At 44.4% G+C, this 21,747-nt stretch overlaps 1 protein-coding gene and 1 long non-coding RNA gene across 2 annotated transcripts; both read left to right on the top strand.

Annotated features, from left to right (window-relative positions):
- The first annotated feature begins 9,331 nt into the window (after nucleotides 1-9,331).
- On the top strand, nucleotides 9,332-21,359 carry LOC147998305 (uncharacterized). The gene is made up of 2 exons (XR_015646645.1): nucleotides 9,332-9,507; nucleotides 20,352-21,359. It is a non-coding gene; the product is annotated as an uncharacterized LOC147998305 (long non-coding RNA).
- On the top strand, nucleotides 12,752-15,397 carry LOC147998306 (uncharacterized). The gene is made up of 4 exons (XM_087601265.1): nucleotides 12,752-12,786; nucleotides 13,656-13,861; nucleotides 14,382-14,646; nucleotides 14,992-15,397. The coding sequence occupies exons 1-4, from the start codon at nucleotides 12,752-12,754 to the stop codon at nucleotides 15,164-15,166; spliced, it is 681 nt and encodes a 226-aa protein (XP_087457391.1). The 3' UTR covers nucleotides 15,167-15,397.
- Nucleotides 21,360-21,747: the final 388 nt, after the last annotated feature.

The following is a 21,747-nucleotide window of genomic DNA, read 5'->3' on the forward strand; positions in this document are numbered from 1 at the left end:
TCCAATGACCCAGAATGTGGGTCAGTATTCTCTTGGTTAAGCCTTTATTCTCATCTATATAGGTTTAGAGATGTCTGGAATGGCTAGTGCTGAGTCTTTTAGAAGTGATTCCTTGAGTCTACAGAAGGCTTTGCCAATCTCAGGAGTCCAATGTAAGGAATTCACCTGCACCTAGTGGCTTCATAGAGAGGCTCAGCACTCTCCATAAACCCTGGCACCCAGTGTCTGAAGAACCCTTATAAAGAACTCAAGGATTTGATACCAAGTCTCTAGAATGGGAATGTTTATGATTGTCTCTTTTTCATCCTGAGACAGCAGTCATTGGCTCCCCTGAATATGTACCCAAGGTACATTACCTACTTTTAGCAGAGCTGTGTCTTTCTCACAGGCACCCTATATCCCTTCTGGTCCAGTTTTCTGAGCAAGACAGCAGTCTCCAAACAGTAATGGTCTTTATCTGGGACAGCTATAAGGAGATTATCAACATATTGAAAGTGAGTTATTTGGAGATGGGTCTGCTAGTACCCACCCAGGTCTTCATGGAGTACCTTATCAAAGATGGTGTTCCAGTTACTGAATCCTTGTGGCAATCTAGTCCAAGTTAAACCCATGCTCCAAGTCATTCCATTAGAAGGCATATATGGGCTGACTAGCTGTGTCTAGTTCATCCTTGAGGTCCAGAAGAGTACAGATATTTCATTTTGGTAGCACAATACTCTCAACAAGGTGTATGGTGAGTACCATAGGGTGAAAGTCTTCTACCCTTTTACCGACTCCTCTTAACTCCTATACAATCTGATCTTCATTAGAATGGGACTATCTTACTACTAGCAGGAGAGGGGTATTTCAGGCTGACTGGCATGGAACTAATATCCCTTGCTCCCAGAGTCAAACTCTACATGGCATTATTCCTAATTTTCCCTCTCGAGGCATGGGGTATTTGTTAACTCTGGCCTGACTGGCATTGGTCTTTAATTGTACCAGGATTGTGGTTCGAACCTTTGCTAGCTGTATGGGATCTCTTTCTACTTTTACCCCTGGAATGCTTTCCCATAACCTCTCCAGGTGTGGCTCCTTATGAGTGTTCAGAGGGTATGTGATATAGAGTTTATATTCTTCATCTAGTTCCATGGTCAAGACATGAATATATATATATATATATATATATATATATATGTATATATATATATATATATATATTCATTCTCATTTAGAATTTGCACTCGTTCAAGGAAGTTTTTTTATCCCATATTAGTCAGAAGGTCTCAGCTTAGGAATAGGTATGGGAATCAGGGGATGAATATAAATGAATGGGTTATCCATCTCACTGCCAACTACACCTTTCTTGAGTTAGTCCATATATATTGGCTAGTTCCAGTGGACTCTTATTCTCATGCTCTTTTGTTGGATGGGAGTCTCCTAGGTTATTTCAAGTTTGAATATTCTACACCTGTGTCTACAAGGTCTACTCTTTATTGTCTTCCCCTCCATCTTTTTTTTTGGAGTTGTGGACTGAACCCAGGGCCTTGTGCTTGCTAGGCAAGCTCTCTACCACTGAGATAAATCCCCAACCCCCTTCCCCTCCATCTTTAGTGTCACCCAGGACTTAAGGATAGGCTATGAGCCCTGATGCCCTCAGTTACTTAGTTCTTCCATTTCCATAACTTTATGTTATTTCCCTTTTAGTGTTTTATGACAATCATTCTTCTAATGCTCCATTTCTTTACAATAGCCACATTGGTCATTGCGAAGATAAGGCCATTGTTCCTTTCGTAGGAGGTCTTCTTCCCACCCCCCCCCAAGTCTTCTATATGTTATATTCTTCAGTTTTCAGGTATGTGACCTCTCTTTTGTGGTGGCTACCAATAACATGTTGGCATGTTTCCTGTCTGTCTGCCTGCCATCTAGAGCCTCCCTAGTGTTGTAGAACCTCTTGGATATTGCCATGAACTCAGCCATTTGTTCACTTTCTAATCCTTTCAGCTGTTTAAAATTTCCTTGGATATCTGATGCTTCCTGGTTGACAAAGCCTAGATTCACAAAACACTGACTTTCCCTTGCCTCCATGTCAAGATGTGTGTAGGTGCACTATAGCCTTCTAGTTTTTCAAGAAACACCATTGGATTCTCCTCATGACCTTGTATAACCTGTCCTACCTTAAACACATTTGTGGTCCTCCAAGAGGCCTCCAGGAGACCCTTCATTAATATCTGGTTGTAGACTTTTAGCCTCTCCTCACATGTGGAACAATTAGAATCCTAGTCTGTGTGGGTGAAAGGAAAAGCTGCATTGATATCAGCTTGAATTTTGGGCTGGTCATTTGTTCCTATTACCAATTTCCTTGCTGTAACCATCACTAGTTCTTGTTCTTCAGTCATGAAGAGCAAATGCAAAAGCTGTTGACAACCGCATGTAGGTGAATGAATACTCATTACAGACTAATAGATCTAGGATGGTTTCTCTGAGACTTTAGGATTCTGCATTTTCTATTTGTATAGGTCTATGGTGATAAAGGAGATGTGAGTTCTGTATTGTTTGCCCTGCTCATTAGGGAGTCCTGCAGGGGTATCTCCATTGTGGAGAATGCCTATCTTGATTAGTATGTTGGGAGGACTTGCTATGTTCCCTCCTGTGGTAGCCATTTGTGGGGGAAGGAAATGCACTGGGATAGGACAATAAGGAGGTAGACGGAAATATATATATTCTTGCTTTTATAGCATTTTCATGATGGAGACCACAAATTTGTACCTTGCATGCATTTTCCTAAGTAGATTTCAATCTTTTGTTTTTAAAGAAAGATTTCAAACTTTTTGTTTTATTTTAGGTAGTGTGAGTATATTTGTAAAAGAAAATTCACATATTAAAATCTTCTACTAGAAAGTCTTGAGAATGACTCAGCAGTTCACAAGTGTTTGCTGTTCTTTATTTACATTCTGAGACCATAACTCTGACTGAACATAAAATTTTTGTCTCACAACTATCTGTAACTCCCACTCCAGAGATTCTGACACCCACTTTTGACCTGAATAGGTACTGCACTCATGTGATCAAATCCACATATGGGTAAAAATTGGTATGGAGAGATGACTTTGTAGTTATGAGTAATTTACTCAGAATAATTAATTTAATGCTCATTAGGTCCTACTATTTCAAGTTTATTCCAATTTAAAATGTCTTACAGAGGACCAAACTTGCAGAATATAAAACATAACTAAACCATAGTTCTCTTCTCATCACTCACATGATATCTCACAACTATTTGGGACTCCAAATCCATAGGATACAAATGCCCTCCTCTGGTTTCTATGCATGAATGTAAGTTATGGACAAAGATGCAAATAAACAACTCTACACTTAAGATAAATATATCAATCTGTAATAGTACAATTTAGGTTTAAAATGGCAATAATAATACTCAACTCTTTTTTTCTCCTTCTTACAACCTGTTTTTCTATAAATTTCCCCATCACAAATTTCAAGAAGCAGTGTTTGCCTTGTTGTTCTCTCTTATAGCAGAGTTTCTAGTGATAGTTTATGCATGTATGTCCTGTGAATAAAATTATATTAGATATTTGGACATGTTAGTTCTTCCTCATATTCATATATAATACTACTTTAAGCTCAAAGTTGGCATCTTATATTATTATATCTTCATTTTGACTTGTTTGTTTTCGAAAGTAGCTGATTGCCATGTATCATTGTTTTGTGTATTATCTATTATATTAATTCCCTTCATGTTATTGCAACAAAAGAACTGAGACAAAGTACTTCTATAAAATTTTTTGTCTTCATTATTTTAATAGATAATGAATTACATAATATGTCATTAATATAAAAACAAGTGACACATACCTCCATGCTGCATGAATAAAGAACTACATCTTCAGATAATAATACAACATGCACTGTGGCTTTATTTTAAAACAACTTTCTCTCTCAGAAGAATAAATTCATTCTCTGAAACCAGCTTTCAAGTCTTGTTCTAGAAAAATTTAATTAATATTCATTAAGCCCTACTGCTTCAAGATTCTTCCACTTTTAAACTACCTTACTAAGGAACAAACTTACAGGACATAAACCATAATCACATACAGCAATTATGTAAGAAAATCAGAATTAACTCAAGAACAAGCTTAAAAACATCACAATTCAAGGATACATAAGTTATATTTGTCATTTTAATATCTTAATTTAAATATTACACAGAGAAAGTTCTATATAGTAAAGATATTTTTAAAGTTGTCCTGCAGTGAAATAAGCAATATATTTTGACAGGTAATACCACTGGGGCACTTTCCTGGAAAGACCAATCAGTACTGTTGACAAGCAATACTTTCAATGTGGCAGTCCCAACATTATTGGGGATAGAAGCGACATGCTTATTTTAAATTTTTTCATGCATATATTTTCTATATTATTTTCCAGAGTTATGTTATTTGACAATTGGTCAATCGTTAAAAAAAGAAATATGTGATAATCTCCTCATGATTAAATTTGAAAAGTGGTTTGATGATTTGATAGTAATAAGAAAAGTATATTATTACTCAATCTAAATTTTCTGAAGCATTTTTCCCTACGGAAAGAAAAAAAATCACCAGTATACTGAAGAAAGTTTTATACAAATATTTGCATTTTTAGATGCCATTAAATACGCTAAAATGTTTAGTCTTGAACACAACACATATAAATCTTCCTTCACTCATAATCTTCAGTTATATAATCACTGGTTAATTTTTATTGCTCTAGGATAAAAGTACGAGCCTGTGTCAATGAGAGCATTCCTGGTTAAAACTAGTGGGTCACAGAGCACAAAGAAAAGCAAAAGAGAATCCACGAATTTGGAATGAGCACTTAGTGGCAGTAAATGGGTGGTGGTGATGGAATAAGTGGAGGATGATTAACACTAGAATATATTATATAAATATATGAAATTTTCACAAAATGAGTCCTTTTAAAAGGAAAAACTCCCTTCCTATATAAAACATATTTCAAGAAAAATGGACAATACATTCTTTCACTAAAACCTGAACAAAAACAAACATGGATAAGAGAAAAAGAATGGTTAGAATATTTAAATTTTGTCACTAATAGATATACTAATAACAATATAGTTTACGAAGAATTTACCGGGTGCCAGGCAATGTGGTGAGTATTTTCTATGTTGACTACCTTATAAAGACACTGCCTAATATGACATTAATATTATTCACACTACAACATAAAGATAAAACTCAGTAAACACTATTAATTAATAACAATATCAATTATCTCAATTCTCCAATAAAAGGATACAAACTGATTGGATTAGAAAACAGTATCCATGTTTCTTCTCCTTTCACAAAGCTTATGTTACTGTCATTGTAAATGAACAGAAACACTAAAGAACATATACTCTTCATAGTAACTCATGGAAATTTGTCTATAATCTACCACAAATTAGGACATAAAGCAAGCCTCACAATTGAAATAACACCCTGCATACTATCTGAATATCATGAATCAAAGCTGGGTACCAACAATTAAAATAACAAGTGAAATAGTAAACAATATTTAAACCCATAAAATGTGAACGACTCACTATTGAAAACTTTCTGAAGACATAAAAAAAAAAGAAAGAAAAAAGAAAAAGAATGAAAACATTTTGGATTCGAATGAAAATATATCATATCCAAACCTATGATACACAACAAAGGCATGGTCTAAGAAGAAATTTCATAGAACTAAGTTCCTATATCAAAAAAATATTGGAAAGATCTCATATCAATAGTTTAATATGAAGAGTAGCTATTTGTTTCATTTTGTTTTGTTTGGATAATTTTCTGTTTTCATAGAGTTTTCGTTTTATTTTTATTTTCATTTTTATTTTAATTGATGGAGGGAGAGAGAAAAGGGAAGTGAGAGATAATGAGTTATCTACTGGAAAGGATATTGAGATAATTCGGGAAGAAGAAACACTATGATCAAAATATATTTCATGTAAAAATATTTTGAAGAAGAAAAATTAGCTGAGAGTGTATCTTTTTATCACACCGTCTATCCAGCATGCTCATGGTCTAGTGTCTGATTGCCAGTACTGCAACATAAACAGAGAGATTAGTGAGTATCTTAAGAGACATTTAAATGTTTTGAACTAGGGGTAATTGTAGAGGGCCGCAATAACATGCGCCACCACTAGATGGCGCTGGCTTCCACTGCGCCCCACGTGGAAGGCCAAGTCAGTCAAGATGGCGCCAGCCTTCGCTGCGCCAGCTGGCCCCCCTCTCAGGAAGTTAACTGTGCACATGTGCAAGAGTGCCTTCCTGCCAGGTCTTTGCCCATTCCGGGGCGTGCCTGATGAGATCATGAGTAAGCAACCAATCAGGTGTGGATGCGTGCTCGAGGGTTAAATAGGCGCGCAGGGCTTCTCCATGAGATAGGAATAAAGTATCAGTCATAGCAAGAATTTCTATGTCTCGCGTGCTTCTTGCCAGCGGAAAGTCGCGCGTGGGACATTTGGTGCCGAGAAACCCGGGACAAAAACATCGCCGGTGCTACGAGAGGCCTCCGTTTCACGGAAGAAATTCAGAAGCTATGGAATACAGGTAAAAAACTCTGAGAGACCATGGCTAGCCTTGATCTGCTCCAACTCAGTCCCCTGCCGGACGCGGCAGGTGCCGCTGTGGTTGCTCTGGCAACCCTCGGGCTTTTTCTATTGACCTTTGAGTTTCTAGCTACCGCCAAACGGCGTCAGAGGTCGCGTGGGAACTGCCCAGCTATAACAGCAAAGCGGAGAGTGTTGGGGGAAGGGCGAGACGACAAAGGGTCAGAAACAGAGGGTAGTGAAAAGTTGCAAGGAGAAAAGGATCCTGATCGATCACAAGCACCAGGCCCCCCTGCGGTCTTACCACCGCCAGGGGTAAAAAATTGGGGAAAGAATGCCCCGGGTGAGAAGGGAGGAGATAAACAGAACACAGTATTTTGGTTGAAAAACTTTGTCTTAGTGCTTATGAAAGGTGTAATTAAGCTCCTGCGCCGGCTCTGGGGACGCCGCGGCGTCCGGGCGCTGACGCGACAGCTTTACAGAGTCATACTGATCAGATTTGATAGAGGCAGACCGCCTGAAAATTTATTCAAGAGAATCAAACAAAAGGACATCTCAGTGCCCTTGCACAGCCTGATAGAGTTAATGTAATTGGGTTGTCAGTAAAAATACTCAGGGCTGTGTTTCACTTCCATACCATTGGCGAATGTCGGTCGTACTGTTCAGATATCTCTCAGTGTCTTACAGAATTGGGTTTCAACACGTTGGTGGACTAGTCCAGGAATTGAGACAATCCATCGCCCATATCAGCTCCACTCGATGGATAGTCGCCGTGAACACCATCTGGCTTTTTCCCCTCTTTGTCTATTGTTTGTCTCTGGTGCACCAGGCTCTCCATGTCTGTCAGTTTATGTCTGTGGTTTTTGTTTCTCGTTGTATAAATGTTTTATGTTTCATGTTCAAAAGAAAAAATGGTAAAAAACTTTATCTGCTGGTCGTACACACCTTGACTTGGTTTTAACTCGTTTCAAAAAGGAACAAATGAATAAAAAACAGTTTCAATCAGGTTTTTGAAGCCCTGTGCCTAGAGCCAGGTGTCTAGATTAGCTGGAGAAGCTGACCAGAAGCTAAGCGTCTACACGAGCTGATCTTAAAAGCGCCAACAGCTTCTTCATACAAGAGTTGATAGCTGTTTCTCTTAAAAAAAAATCCCTGACTTATTACTTGACTCAACAGGTGACAAGGTGCTTCTCCTAAAATCATAACAAAAGGGTAAAAATGGTGTTTGGTCTATATAATAAAGATAGGTGTAGCCACTTCAATTTTGTTTCTCATTGGTTTTATATGTATAAATATGCTCTACTTGCCTTGGTTATGGACTATTGGCTTTCAAGTTATTGAATATGGTTAAAAGGGTATAATATTGGTAACAGAAAGTTGACATAAAGCTGGTAATCTGGATGGAGTCATTCTAGATAACATGTGACATGAGCCAACCTAGGGAAACAGGTCTAAATTGAGGTAATGTTTTTATGGAATTCTTATGCTAGAAACCAGGCTTCTAAAAGAATTTAGGAAATTGTCCTTTTGTTGAGGTATTGGAGAGAATTGACAGTCAAACTTTACAACATAATAGATAGACTTGGGGTGCCTTGGAGACTAGATTGTTTGTTGGGGGTTGAGTTTTGCTTTCCAAAGCTGTGGCTTGCCCAGAAGTTATCTATATTTTAATGCTAATTCCACTGCCCCAAAAACAGCTGCCTAACAAGCTTTACTTTCCAAAGTTGTGGCTTGCCCAGAAGTTATCTGTATTTTAATGCTAATTTCCACTGCCCGGAGAACAGCTGCCTAGTCATGTACTCAGAATTCAGGTGACCTCGTGGCTGTGTTCTGGTGTTACAAAGAGAACTTAAAGATTGTGATTTAGGATTGCCAGTGTTACATTGACTAACTCAAACTTATTTTTAATTAAGGAAAAATCAAACAGGTAGAGATTGTTACAGGATTTATAAGGATTGATGAGGTTTTAGAACTTGTGAGAGCATTACAGCCAGTTTCCTTACTCCAACTGCCATTTCAAGACAGATTTAGAGGATTGATTTTGTACAATTTGTTTTCGTCATAACAATTGTGAGTTTTCATTTCGTGAGCTTGCTTATAGTTTTAGAGAGCCCATAAAGTGATATCATTAAGAATGGCTAAAAGCCTTATATTATATAATTTTGTTGCTTCTTCAGTGTAAGAAGTTAGAACTTAAATCTTTCAATGTACATGGAAATTTTTATTACAAACCGTTGCTCTCAAAATGAGCTTTAATATTTGGGGAGTAGCTGTTACACTACTCTGGATAAGGATATTTGAAGCTAATTTTAAGCTTCTAAAGATATGTTAATTGGCTTGAAGGATTAAAAATTAATAATAAGCCGCCTAGCTACCCAAAAAGAAGAAGTAGGGTCTGTGAGAACATGAACTTTTCACCCCTCCCTTGCTGTACAATGGTTCCCGGAACATTCTTGCATGAAAAGTTTCCTGGAACAGCCACAATGACCCATAGCCTCCGGCCACAATGGTCCAATGGCCCTGTAAAATGTCACTACCCCTAATCACAATGTCACAAAGTCCTGGGTGTGTTGCCTAGTGTTACACATGACTAGCATATGACCTAAATGTATGGGCAGTTTATGGTTTTGAAATTCCCCTCCTCCCTCCCTCTTGATCCCCCTGGTTTGTGGTTTTTTCCTTTATAAGCTCTGTGAAAATTCAGGTCCGGATCGAACTCCTCTACTCCCTGTGTGGCGTATGAGTCTCGACCCCAGCATGCTGGCCAATAAATCTTCCTCGTGTGATTACAGCAGGTCGGTGTCTGTGTCCTACTGGGTGCGCGTCTTTCCCGAGACTTGAGTGGGGGGCTCCCTTCGGGGGTCTTTCATTTTGGGGGCTCGTCCGGGATCTGCGCGACCACCCAGGGGTCCTAGACCCACTTGGAGGTAAGATTCTCTGTTTTATCTCAGCGCTGTGTCTGGGTCTGTGTCTATGTTCTGTCTGGGAATCTGGTGCGATCGCTGTTTCGGTTTTGCGGACGCTCAGTGAGACCGCGCTCCAGGAAGGAGAGCGGGGTGGATAGGGATAGATGTGTCCAGGTACCCACCGTCCGTTCGCCCTGGGAGACGTCCCAGGAGGACACAAGGGGGGACCAGGGACGCCTGGTGAACCCCATCTGATAGGTCCAGAGGAGACTTTACTCCTTGACGACCGGTTTGTTAGGCAAGGTCTGCGACCTGCCGATCAGTTTCAGTGCCTCTGGTCGACACGAAGTCGACGTCGGTTTTGTTTTCTTTTTTGTTTTGAAAGACCCCAGCTTAGCAGCAGTAACGCCATTTTGCAAGGCTGTACTTAAGATGACTGGTTCAGAGAAAGGTTAAAACACTGAGTACAAAGCGGCTGCCAAGCAGGATGTGCTTGGTTGAAGGCCTGGCAACAGGACGACTGCAGTTGAGCACCTGACAATGAAAAAAGCTCCGGGAGAGGTCCCACACCCTGGTGGGGGGCCGAGTCAGTCGTTATGTTCCAAGAAGGTAGCTAAGAAACTTGCCCCCGGGCTGAACCCTTGGGGGGCCGAGTCAGTTGTTATGTTTCAAGAAGGTAGCTAGGAAACTTGCCCCCGGGCTAAACTCTTGGGGGGCCGAGTCAGCCGTTATGTTTCAGGAAGGTAGCTAGGAAACTTGCCCCCGGGCTGAACCCTTTGGGGGCCGAGTCAGCCGTTATGTTTCAGGAAGGTAGCTAGGAAACATTAGAATCCACCAATGATATCCCTGTAACCATGCATCTGCTTCTGTATGCTTGCTTCTGCTCCCCAAAATCCTATAAAAAAGCCCATCCTTGGTTCCGTGGGGTGCGCCAGTCCCCCGAGTGACTGAAGCGCCCGCAGGTGCCTGTGCCTGTGTATCCCGACAATAAACCAAATCCTCTTGCTGATTGCATCCTGTGGTGTCTCGGTCTGGTCTTTGGAGTTAGAGGGTCTCCATCCCGAGGGAAAGTTCTCCATGAGAGCTTTTCATTTGGTGCGTTGGCCGGGAAAGGAGATCCTCCACCCAGGGACCACCGACCACCCACTGGGAGGTAAGCCGGCCGACGTCTGTCTGTCTGTCTAATTTTGTCTCGTTCTACCTTATTCTGTCTGTTCTGTGAGCGCTCAGCCAGGTCTGTTCTGTGGGCGCTCAGCCAAGTCTGTTCTGTGAGCGCTCAGCCAGGTTCTGTGAGCACTCAGCCAGGTCTGTTCTGTGAGTGCTCAGCCAGGTTGTTTGGAATTTGGGCGGGACGAAGAAGGAGCTGACGAGCTCGGACTTCTCGCCCCGCAGCCCTGGAAGACGTTCCAAGGGTGCTAGGGGCCCGACTTTTCGGGCCCCAATCTGGGAGAGGAGAAAGATCCGGACTAACGGCACCTCTGTCTGTATTTTTGGCTTTCAGAGGGCCCCGGACCTTTGCCACCTCTATCTGACTTTTTGCTTTCAGTTTGGTACCAAAGCCGTGCAGCACGCCTGTCTGTTGTTTGTTTGACTGTTGGTGTTGTTTGTTTTCTCTGTGTTCTAATCTTCCTTAGAACTAACATGGGACAGTCCCTAACAACGCCCCTAAGTCTCACTCTTGATCATTGGAAAGACGTCCACGACCGGGCACACAACCAGTCCGTCGAGGTTAAAAAAGGAAAAGGGCAGACTCTCTACACATCCGAGTGGCCCACTTTCGGAGCAGGATGGCCAGTGAATGGCACATTTAATAAGATCATTATTTTACAGGTTAAAGATCGGGTCGTCCACGGACATCCTGACCAGGTTTCTTATATTATCACTTGAGAGAGTCTCGGCTTAACCCCCCCCCCGGGCGGAACCCTTCGTGGACCTGAATTGGCCTCCCCTCAACCCCCAGCCTGTCCCCTCGGCCCCGCCCGGTCCGCCGGCCACGTCTTCCTCTCTCTACCTTTGTGAATTCAGAGCCTTCTAAGAAACCTGTCCTCCCGGCAGACCCAAACTCCCCTCTCATAGATCTTCTCTCTGACAGGCCCGGCTGAAACGGAGGAGGCAGAGCCGCCGGCCAGATCAGTTGCCGGGCCACAGTCTGATAAGGGTTTCTCCCCTGTCGCAGGGAGATTGCGCAATAAGCGCGAGGTGATGCCAGATTCAACCTCCCAGGCTTTCCCACTTAGACAGGGAACCGGTGGCCAGACCCAATACTGGCCGTTTTCAGCAGCTGACATTTACAATTGGAAACAACACAACCCTTCTTTCTCCAAAGATCCGGTGGCACACACCGACCTAATAGAATCTGTTTTACTTACCCACCAGCCTACTTGGGATGACTGCCAACAGCTCTTACAGGCCCTCTTAACCTCAGAAAAAAAAAAAACAAAGAGTGTTCCTAGAGGCCAGAAAGCATGTTCTGGGAGATGATGGGCGTCCCACCCAGCTGCCTGAAAAAATTGATGCAGCATTCCCACTTAAGAGACCAAACTGGGATTTTAATACAGCTGAAGGTAAGGGACACCTACGCCTTTATCGCCAGTTGCTTCTAGCGGGTCTCCGAGGGGCTATACGACGCCCTACTAATTTGGCTCAGGTAAAACAGGTATTAAAGGAAGCAGGGGAAACTCCCTCCGCCTTTCTAGAGAGACTTAAGGAGGCCTACCGTATGTACACTCCCTATGACCCAGATGACCCAGGACAAATGATGAGTGTCTCTATGTCCTTCATCTGGCAGGCTGCTCCAGATATCAGGACTAAGTTACAGAGGTTAGAAAATTTGCAGGGCTATACATTACAGAATTTACTTAAAGAAGCTGAAAAGATTTTTAATAAGAGAGAGAATTGAGTCGAATCTTGGCCGCCGTAGTTCAGGGCCAAGAAAAGAAGGGAGATAGGGGGGAGCTCGAAAGGGGCTGAAGCTGGATAAAGATCAATGTGCCTATTACAAAGAGAAAGGGCACTGGGCCAGAGAGTGCCCCAAGAAGCCTGGCGGACCCCGAAAGCCTCGACCACGAACCTCCCTCTTGGCTCTAGATAAAGATTAGGGAGGTCAGGGCCAGGAGCCCCCCCCCCTGAGCCCAGGGTAACGCTTAAAGTTGGGGGGCAGCCGGTTACTTTCCTGGTAGACACAGGAGCCCAGCATTCAGTCCTCACCCGAGCTTCAGGACCGGACGGCCTGGGTACAAAGAGCTACTGGTGAGAAACAATACCGATGGACTACGGACCGCCGGGCTCAGCTGGCTACCGGTAAGGTGACCCATTCCTTCTTACATGTTCCAGACTGCCCGTACCCTCTGCTGGGCCGTGACCTGCTCACCAAACTAAAAGCACAAATTCATTTTGAGGAAAGAGGGGCCCAAATAACTGGCCCCCACGGAACTCCCCTTCAAGTTCTAACCCTATGAACCTGGACAGGACACTGGCTTGGACAGAGACTGGTGGGATGGGGTTGGCGCTCCAACAGCCCCCCTTAATTACAATTCCAGTCTCCATAAAACAATACCCCCTGTCACATGAAGCTTATCAAGGTATAAGGCCTCACATTACGAGGCTTCTGGATCAAGGCATCCTAGTCCCCTGCCGGTCGCCTTGGAATACGCCTCTTCTGCCTGTTAAGAAACCCGACACTAGAGATTATAGGCCAGTACAAGACTTGAGAGAGGTCAACAAGAGGATAAAAGATATTCATCCGACTGTTCCAAACCCTTACAATTTGCTCAGTAACTGTTCATCGATGAGAAACAGGGGTATGCTAAAGGGGTCCTAACACAAAGGTTGGGACCCTGGAAACGCCCTGTGGCCTACCTGTCTAAGAAATTGGACCCTGTGGCCTCTGGCTGGCCACCGTGCCTAAAGATGGTGGCTGCTATTGCTGTCCTGATCAAGGATGCTGGAAAATTGACTTTAGGACAGCCACTCACCATCCTAGCACCCCACGCAGTGGAGGCCTTGGTAAAGCAGCCCCCAGACCGCTGGCTCTCTAATTCTCACACCAAGCCTTGTTACTGGATGCAGAACGGGTTCAGTTTGGGCCCGTAGTCGCCCTCAATCCTGCCACCTTGCTTCCTCTACCTGAGGAGGCAGAACAGCATGACTGCCTAAGTACATGGAACCAGGCCGGACCTATCGGACCAGCCTCTTCAGAATGCTGACCACACATGGTACACGGATGACAACAGCTTCTTGACAGAGGGAGAGCGAAAGGCTGGAGCTGCGGTCACTACGGAGGACAAAGTGATTTGGGCGAGAGCCCTGCCTGCTGGTACCTCCGCACAACGGGCTGAACTCATCGCCTTGACTCAGGCGCTCAAGATGACAAAAGGTAAGAGGCTAAATATATATATACAGACAGCCGTTATGCCTTTGCCACGGCACACATCCACGGGGAGATCTACCGGAGGCGGGGGCTGCTCACATCTGAGGGTAAAGATATGGCTAAAATTCTGGCCCTCTTAAAAGCCCTATTCTTGCCCAAAAGACTGAATATTATACATTGTCCAGGACACCAGAAAGGGCACAACCCAGAGGCACGAAGAAACCGGCTGGCCGATGCCACGGCGCGAGAAGCAGCCATGAACAAACAAATCTTGCCCTTAAATAGCCCAGACCAACCCACGCCCCCACCAGTGGGACAAACCAGTTGGGTTTATGCCCATGAGGACATAGAGCTCCTAGAAAAAATGGGGGCCATCTACCACCCTCAACTAAAACAGTGGGTCTACAAAGGACTTTTGAATTGATCTCCTTTTTACATAAATTAACCCATTTGGGGTTTAAGAAGATGAAAACCTTACTAGATCGGGAAGAGATAAATCTGTGTCTTTTTTTTAATTGGGACAAAGCGATACAAAAGGTGACTGAGAGTTACAAAGCGTGCGCTCAGGTTAACCTGGGAAGGACCATGATTGGACAAGGAGTTCGTCCTAGGGGACACCGTCCCGACATCCATTGGGAAATTGATTTTACTGAAATTAAACCAGGTATATATGGATACAAGTATCTCCTAGTGTTTGTAGACACCTTCTCAGGATGGGTCGAAGCCTTCCCCACAAAGCACGAGACTACAAAAATGGTCACCAAGAAGCTCCTCGAGGAAATCTTTCCCAGGTATGACATGCCTCAAGCGTTGGGGTCGGACAACGGGCCCGCTTTCGTCTCCCAAGTAAGTCAGTTGGTGGCCAAATTGCTGGGGATTGATTGGAAATTACATTGTGCCTATAGACCCCAGAGTTCAGGTCAGGTAGAACACATAAATAGAACAATTAAGGAGACTTTATCCAAACTAACGCTTGCAACTGGCTCAAAGGATTGGGTGGCCCTCCTTCCCCTAGTTCTATATCGGGCCCGGAATACCCCGGGCCCCCATGGTCTAACTCCTTTTGAAATAATGTATGGAGCACCACCCCCATTTGTCCATTTCTTTGATTCAAACATTGCTGATTCTGCTGACAGCCCTTCTCTGAGGGCCCATTTACAGGCCCTACAGATTGTGCAGAGAGACGTCTGGAGACCTTTGGCCGCTGCTTACCAGGACAAGCTTGAGCATCCGGTGGTGCCACACCCGTTCCAGATTGGAGACACCGTGTGGGTGCACAGACACCAGACCAAGAATCTCGAGCCACGGTGAAAAGGACCCTACACCGTCCTCCTGACTACCCCGACCGCCCTAAAGGTAGACGGAGTCTCGGCTTAGATCCACACACCACACGTCAAGACAGTCCGGTCTGAGGAATTGACTAATCACAACACTACACCCCAGACATAGAGAGTTCAGCACACTCCAAACCCCTTAAAGTTAAAACTCCTACGTGGCTCCTCCTAGCCCTTTTGTGGCCTAGAGTCAGTGGGGGAATAAGCCCCCACCAGACAGAAATTTCTTGACCAAGTCGAGTGAAAGATTTCACTCAAAGTTAGCAAAAAAAAATGGGGGAATGAAAGACCCCAGCTTAGCAGCAGTAACGCCATTTTGCAAGGCTGTACTTAAGATGACTGGTTCAGAGAAAGGTTAAAACACTGAGTACAAAGCGGCTGCCAAGCAGGATGTGTTTGGTTGAAGGCCTGGCAACAGGACGACTGCAGTTGAGCACCTGACAATGAAAAAAGCTCCGGGAGAGGTCCCACACCCTGGTGGGGGGCCGAGTCAGTCGTTATGTTCCAAGAAGGTAGCTAAGAAACTTGCCCCCGGGCTGAACCCTTGGGGGGCCGAGTCAGTTGTTATGTTTCAAGAAGGTAGCTAGGAAACTTGCCCCCGGGCTAAACTCTTGGGCCGAGTCAGCCGTTATGTTTCAGGAAGGTAGCTAGGAAACTTGCCCCCGGGCTGAACCCTTTGGGGGCCGAGTCAGCCGTTATGTTTCAGGAAGGTAGCTAGGAAACATTAGAATCCACCAATGATATCCCTGTAACCATGCATCTGCTTCTGTATGCTTGCTTCTGCTCCCCAAAATCCTATAAAAAAGCCCATCCTTGGTTCCGTGGGGTGCGCCAGTCCCCCGAGTGACTGAAGCGCCCGCAGGTGCCTGTGCCTGTGTATCCCGACAATAAACCAAATCCTCTTGCTGATTGCATCCTGTGGTGTCTCGGTCTGGTCTTTGGAGTTAGAGGGTCTCCATCCCGAGGGAAAGTTCTCCATGAGAGCTTTTCAGTTTGTGCTCGTGTGTGTGAGTGTGTGTGAATTAAGTCCTGTAGTCTGTGTTTTTCGGTACCGGTTTAAGGTCTTAGTGCACTGTCTGGGCAGATGAAGGATTCCTGCCCTGTGTACGAGAGTCTTAGTGCACTGTCTGGGCAGAAGAAGGTTTCCTGCCCTGTGCACGGGTGGAAGAAGGTTCCCCACCCCGTAGAAAGCTAGCTTGAGAGTGCACTGTCTGGGCAGAAGGAGGATTCCTGCCCTGTGCACGGGTGGAAGAAGGTTCCCCACCCCGAAATGGTGCCTGTGAGTAGATGAAGGATTCCTACTCCGAATAGTCTTTTTCTTTCTTTTTTTCCTTTTTAGAAAGCGCACCGGGGGACGCCCCAATCGCGCAGGCTCTGGGACGCGTGAGAGACGTTCCGAGAGCCAGCCTTTGTCGGGTCATGGCTCTGGGACGCGTGAGAGACGTTCCACGAGCCGAATTTTGTCGGGAGGACCCGGCAACGGACAGTCAAAAAGATCTGACTGTGACTTGACTTCGGAGGTCGAGTTCGGCAGCCTATTTGAGTATAGGCACGGACAAGTGTGCTTAGATGTGTTAGTGTCTGTTGTCTGTATTCTGTTTCTGTGTTTGGTATCCCAGAAGCAGCTAAGGTTAAGCTGCAGTTTGGGCCAGGTACTGAAGGTACCAGGTATCTGTGGAAATTGGTTATAGGATGCCTTGTCTTGGTCTTGTTTGTCTGGATTGTTTTCTGTGGTATTGTCCAGTGTCTTTTTGACTTTTGTTTCGTGTTTGAATTTGGACTGACGACCGTGTTTAAAATCTTGGACCGACGACTGTGTTTGAAATCATGAAACTGTTTGCTTTGTTCGTTGAAGAGTTTTACTTGGTCCCCTTAATGCTTAGTGAGTAAGGAACTTAATTTTGTGGACCCCGCTTTAGTGGCGGTGTATTGGTTGATAGCCAAAGTTAGTTTTTAAAACAGTGTTTTATCTGTGCTTGTGCTCGCAGCCAGCTGAGATAAGCTAGAGAAGTGAGTAAATTTTGCTTGGGAGCAAGGAATCTTAAAGGTGGAGTTTCAGCCGGTATGACACTTAGTGCGTAGCTGCCTAAAAGATCAGAAATGCTGTTAATAGGCTATAAAAAAGGGACAGGCTGTGTTAGAAATGCTACAGAAGAATAATCTAAAAAGGCTGAGAGCTAGGTGGGGCTATAAGGAAAACAAGAATAGGAAAGGAATTTCTGACATTTGCTCACAGTAGGAGAGCACTCATTTAGAGAAGTTCTTTAAGGAAGCCTGCCTTATCTGCTGTCTTTATTCCAAGGGAGGAGTCAGTCTCCAGCACTAAATTACTTGGCGGTGGCCAAGGTCAGGATTAATGTTTTCTTTTCCTTGGCCCCTTTAAACCCAGTGAGACAGTTTGGTAAAGGGCTACTACTGAGGTCCTGATAGCCCCAGGTGAACTGGTTACAATTCTTTTATCAGCCCCCTGGCATCTAGCACCCAGGTTCTAACCATCTCTCCATCCTTTTGTTATTAGTTGTTACTAGAAGCCTAGTGTCATTTGGAGGCTGGTTCTCTTGAGAGGCAAAGCCATGGAGCTGACACTGACAATGGCCTTTTTGTTCCAAGAAAGGCCTCCTGGTTTAGCTGTGTGACTAAATGTTGTTTGCCCTCTTCGGTAGACTCTATTCTCAAGATTCTCTTGTTTTCTCACCATCCCATTTGATATGCTTGTTAGTAACTGTTACAGATCTTCTTTACCACTGAGGAAAGACAGAATCCTGCTAGAGGCCAGAAAGAATGTTCCAGACATGAATGGAAGGCTCCTGACTGTTTACTTCAATACCCCTGAAGGTAGGGAGTGCTCCAGGTCTGCCCCCAGGCTCCGAGGGTGGGTCTCCTAGGGGCTGGAAAATGCCCCACCAATCTGGCTAAGATAAAGAAAAGATATGAAGAGAAAGTTACAGAAACTTGAAGGGTTAAGCTAAGTCACTGAGAGAGTTATTGTAAGTTGCAGAGAAAATAAGTTGATGCGTGGTTCAGGGTCTGTGCAGAAAAGTGGACAGCACCTAATAGCTGTAGAAGAAGATGCAGAGAGACTGAAAAGAAAGAAAGAAAGAAAGAAGGTAAAAAGAGCAGGAAGCTAGGGAAGAAAAGAGACTAAAAGAAGAGGAAGCTAGAGAGCTAAAGAGAGATAAAAGACAAGAGAGGAACATATACTGGCCACAGTAGTTAGGGAACCTAGGAAGATAGTACATGGCAACAGAAGAGAATTCCTGGCTAAAGATCAGTGTGCCTAATGCAAAGAAAAAAAGGACACTGGGTCAGGGACTGCCCAAGAAGAACAAGAGGGGCCACTGGAGAGCCTCTTGGTCCTAGAGTGCTGGCTATGCACAGAGATAGAAGGGAAGCCCGCCCAGTTGTTTTGTGGATACAGGGACCCAATGCTCTGTGCTCCTATGCTCCAGTGGGCCAGTATCCAAAGACCTTGGGTACAGGGGCCTGCTGGCAACAAACAATACTTATGGACTGCCCGAAGAACAGTGGACCTTGGCGTGGGCCGGGTAACCCACTAGTTCATAGTCATCCCTGACTGCCCCCATCCCTTGCTCATGAGAAAATTGCTCCCCAAAATGGCTTGCGTGGGCTGAAATGGCTGGGTGAGGCCATGTGTATGCATATCTACAGACTGGGTATGCGGAGCTTAAGACCTGTCTCAGTGCACCAGTACCTGATGCTGGGAGATGAATGGCTTAGCGCTGTTCTACTTGGAACATATCACTCCTGCCAGCCGGGCACTAACAATTATCACTCAATCCAGGACTTAAACTGTGATAGACTGGCTGATGTTTGCCTTTGAATAGAGTGTCCCAAAAGATGGGACCACTGGTCAGCTGCCATGGACTAGATTCTCCACCTGTTGGGGGCAATCTGGTCACCTTGCTGCCCAATCCTGACCTGGAGCCACCACAGCACGAGTGTCAAGCACTGGCAGAAGCCCATGGGTGGAGGAAAGACCTCTGCGACTGGCTGATTGACCCCTGCTGAAAGCCGAGGCTACCTTGTCCACAGACGGGAACAGTTCTCTTCATGAAGGTCAGAGATAAGTGGGTGCTGCCATGGTGGACAACACAATGTCATCTAGGATGGCTGAACCTCAACCCCCCAGTACATCAGTGCCACAGATGCCTTTGCCATCTCTTGGATACCCTGGTGAAGCCAACAACTGTGAGTACTATTCATTGCTCAGGATATCAGGAGGGAAGAGATTCAGTGGCATTGGGCAGTAACAAAGCAGATAAAGTGGCTCGGGAAATGGCTATGCAGGAGCCTATCCTGGTTGAAGGCCTGCAAGAGACAGCCACTGAGAACTAGGATCGGACTAAGGGATGGCCTCACTTAGAAAAGGCCCAAATTGCTTAAAAGATAAAGGACAATGGCACACTTGAGGGGAAAGCTATACTCCCCCAGAGAACAAAGAAAAGACTCACTTTGCCAAATACAGAAATGGACTCATTTAGGAGATAAAAAGTTTGTCCAAGTAGTTAAGTGTATGTAATAGACTTTAAGATTTTAGCCAGAGAGGCAGTAGAAAGTATAAGGTATGTCAATAAGTGAATGCTTAGCAAGCAAACAGGGCAAAGAGACCTAGAGAGTTTGGTGAAAAGTCGAAGTGAACTTCACTGAGATATAATCACAAGTATCTCCTAGTGCTTGTAGATACTTTTTCAGGAATAGATAGAAGCTTTCCTCACCAAACGAGAGACGGCCTCTGCAATCATCAAGAAGATACTGGAAGAAATCTTCCCCCGATTTGGAATGCCCAAGGTAATCTGGTCAGACAACGGCCCTACTTTAGTTGCCAAGGTAAGCCAGGGTGTGGCCAAGTATTTAGAGGTCGATTGGAAATTACATTGTATTTACAGACCTCAAAGTTCAGGACAGGTAGGGTAAATAAATAGAACTCTATAAGAGACCCTGACCAAATTAACCATGGAGACTGGCACAGACTGGGTGACACTCCTTCCCTCTTGCTCTCTTCAGAGCAAGAAATACCCCTTCCAGATTCAGCCTTACCCCCTTTGAGATCTTATATGGGGCCTCAGCCCCCCTGACTGTATTAGATGATGTTACTGAACCAACATGTCATAGTGCCATAGTAATAATGATTTGTGTGCCAGGCTAAAAGACCTACAGGTGATACAGAAAGAAATCTGCTCACAGCTGACAGCAGCCTATGCCCCGGAGACCCCTGAGACATCCCATCAGTTCCAGGTTGCAGCTACACTGAGTCCAGACACTCGAGCCTCGCTGGAAAGGACCGTACCTGGTGCTGCTGACCACCCTGACAGCTGTCAATTCTCAGCCCTCACCAGCCGTGTACTAGCTGTTGGGGCTGAGAGCTGGGACCTAGAGGGAAACTCAGTCATGTTTGTCCTGGGTTCTATCAAGATAGGTGTGGGATAGGCTTGATTTCCATTACAAATGATGTAACATTGCATATGTTAGTACTCTTAACACTTCTTGGGACTGTGCCTCAGGGATCACAGTCTGTATAAGCTTAGAAGTTCTAAAAGCTAGTCATGACCTTGGTGGATAGGCTTGGATAGTGTCCAGGTTAGAATCCTCATGTTAAGACTACAATACCAAGCTGTTATGCTAGATGAAGCTGAGTTCTCCATGAAGTTCTAGGATTAGAACTATTAACAAAAAAAAGAAGAAGTGGGGAATGAAGGATTAAAAATTAATAATAAGCCGCCTAGCTACCCAAAAAGAAGAAGTAGGGTCTGTGAGAACATGAACTTTTCACCCCTCCCTTGCTGTACAATGGTTCCCGGAACATTCTTGCATGAAAAGTTTCCTGGAACAGCCACAATGACCCATAGCCTCCGGCCACAATGGTCCAATGGCCCTGTAAAATGTCACTACCCCTAATCACAATGTCACAAAGTCCTGGGTGTGTTGCCTAGTGTTACACATGACTAGCATATGACCTAAATGTATGGGCAGTTTATGGTTTTGGAATTCCCCTCCTCCCTCCCTCTTGATCCCCCTGGTTTGTGGTTTTTTCCTTTATAAGCTCTGTGAAAATTCAGGTCGGGGTCGAACTCCTCTACTCCCTGTGTGGCGTATGAGTCTCGACCCCAGCATGCTGGCCTGAGCTCTCGTTTCATCTCGCTTACAATAAATCTTCCTCGTGTGATTACAGCAGGTCGGTGTCTGTGTCCTACTGGGTGCGCGTCTTTCCCGAGACTTGAGTGGGGGGCTCCCTTCGGGGGTCTTTCAGGCTAAGTACCTCACCTTACCAGAGGACTTAGGTCTTTGTTATACACATTGGAGATAAAGCTTCAGCTGTGTTAGTACAGAGTTGTGGACTAGAGTTGTGGAAGTATTTTAAATAGAAACCTGGTAAAACATACCTTATTCCAAACAACAGTTAATTGGTTACTACTAAATACTGATATTTGGCCTATAACATATACAAATTTTTCAGACAAAATTGATAATTTTACTCTTTACATGCTTTTGTACTTCCTACATATTTGTGCGTACAACCCATAGGAAATGCGCTTAGTA

This window comes from Rattus norvegicus, chromosome X (assembly GCF_021556685.1).
Source record: "Rattus norvegicus strain SHRSP/BbbUtx chromosome X, alternate assembly SHRSP_T2T, whole genome shotgun sequence".
NCBI lineage: Eukaryota > Metazoa > Chordata > Mammalia > Rodentia > Muridae > Rattus > Rattus norvegicus.

Excerpts from the sequence above, each read along its gene's own strand:
- LOC147998306 (XM_087601265.1), top strand. The coding sequence starts at position 12,752 with ATGGACTACGGACCGCCGGGCTCAGCTGGCTACCG. Across the intron at positions 12,787-13,655 it reads CCGGGCTCAGCTGGCTACCG|GCCGGACCTATCGGACCAGC; the intron begins GTAAGGTGACCC and ends ACATGGAACCAG. Across the intron at positions 13,862-14,381 it reads GGCGCTCAAGATGACAAAAG|CGATACAAAAGGTGACTGAG; the intron begins GTAAGAGGCTAA and ends ATTGGGACAAAG.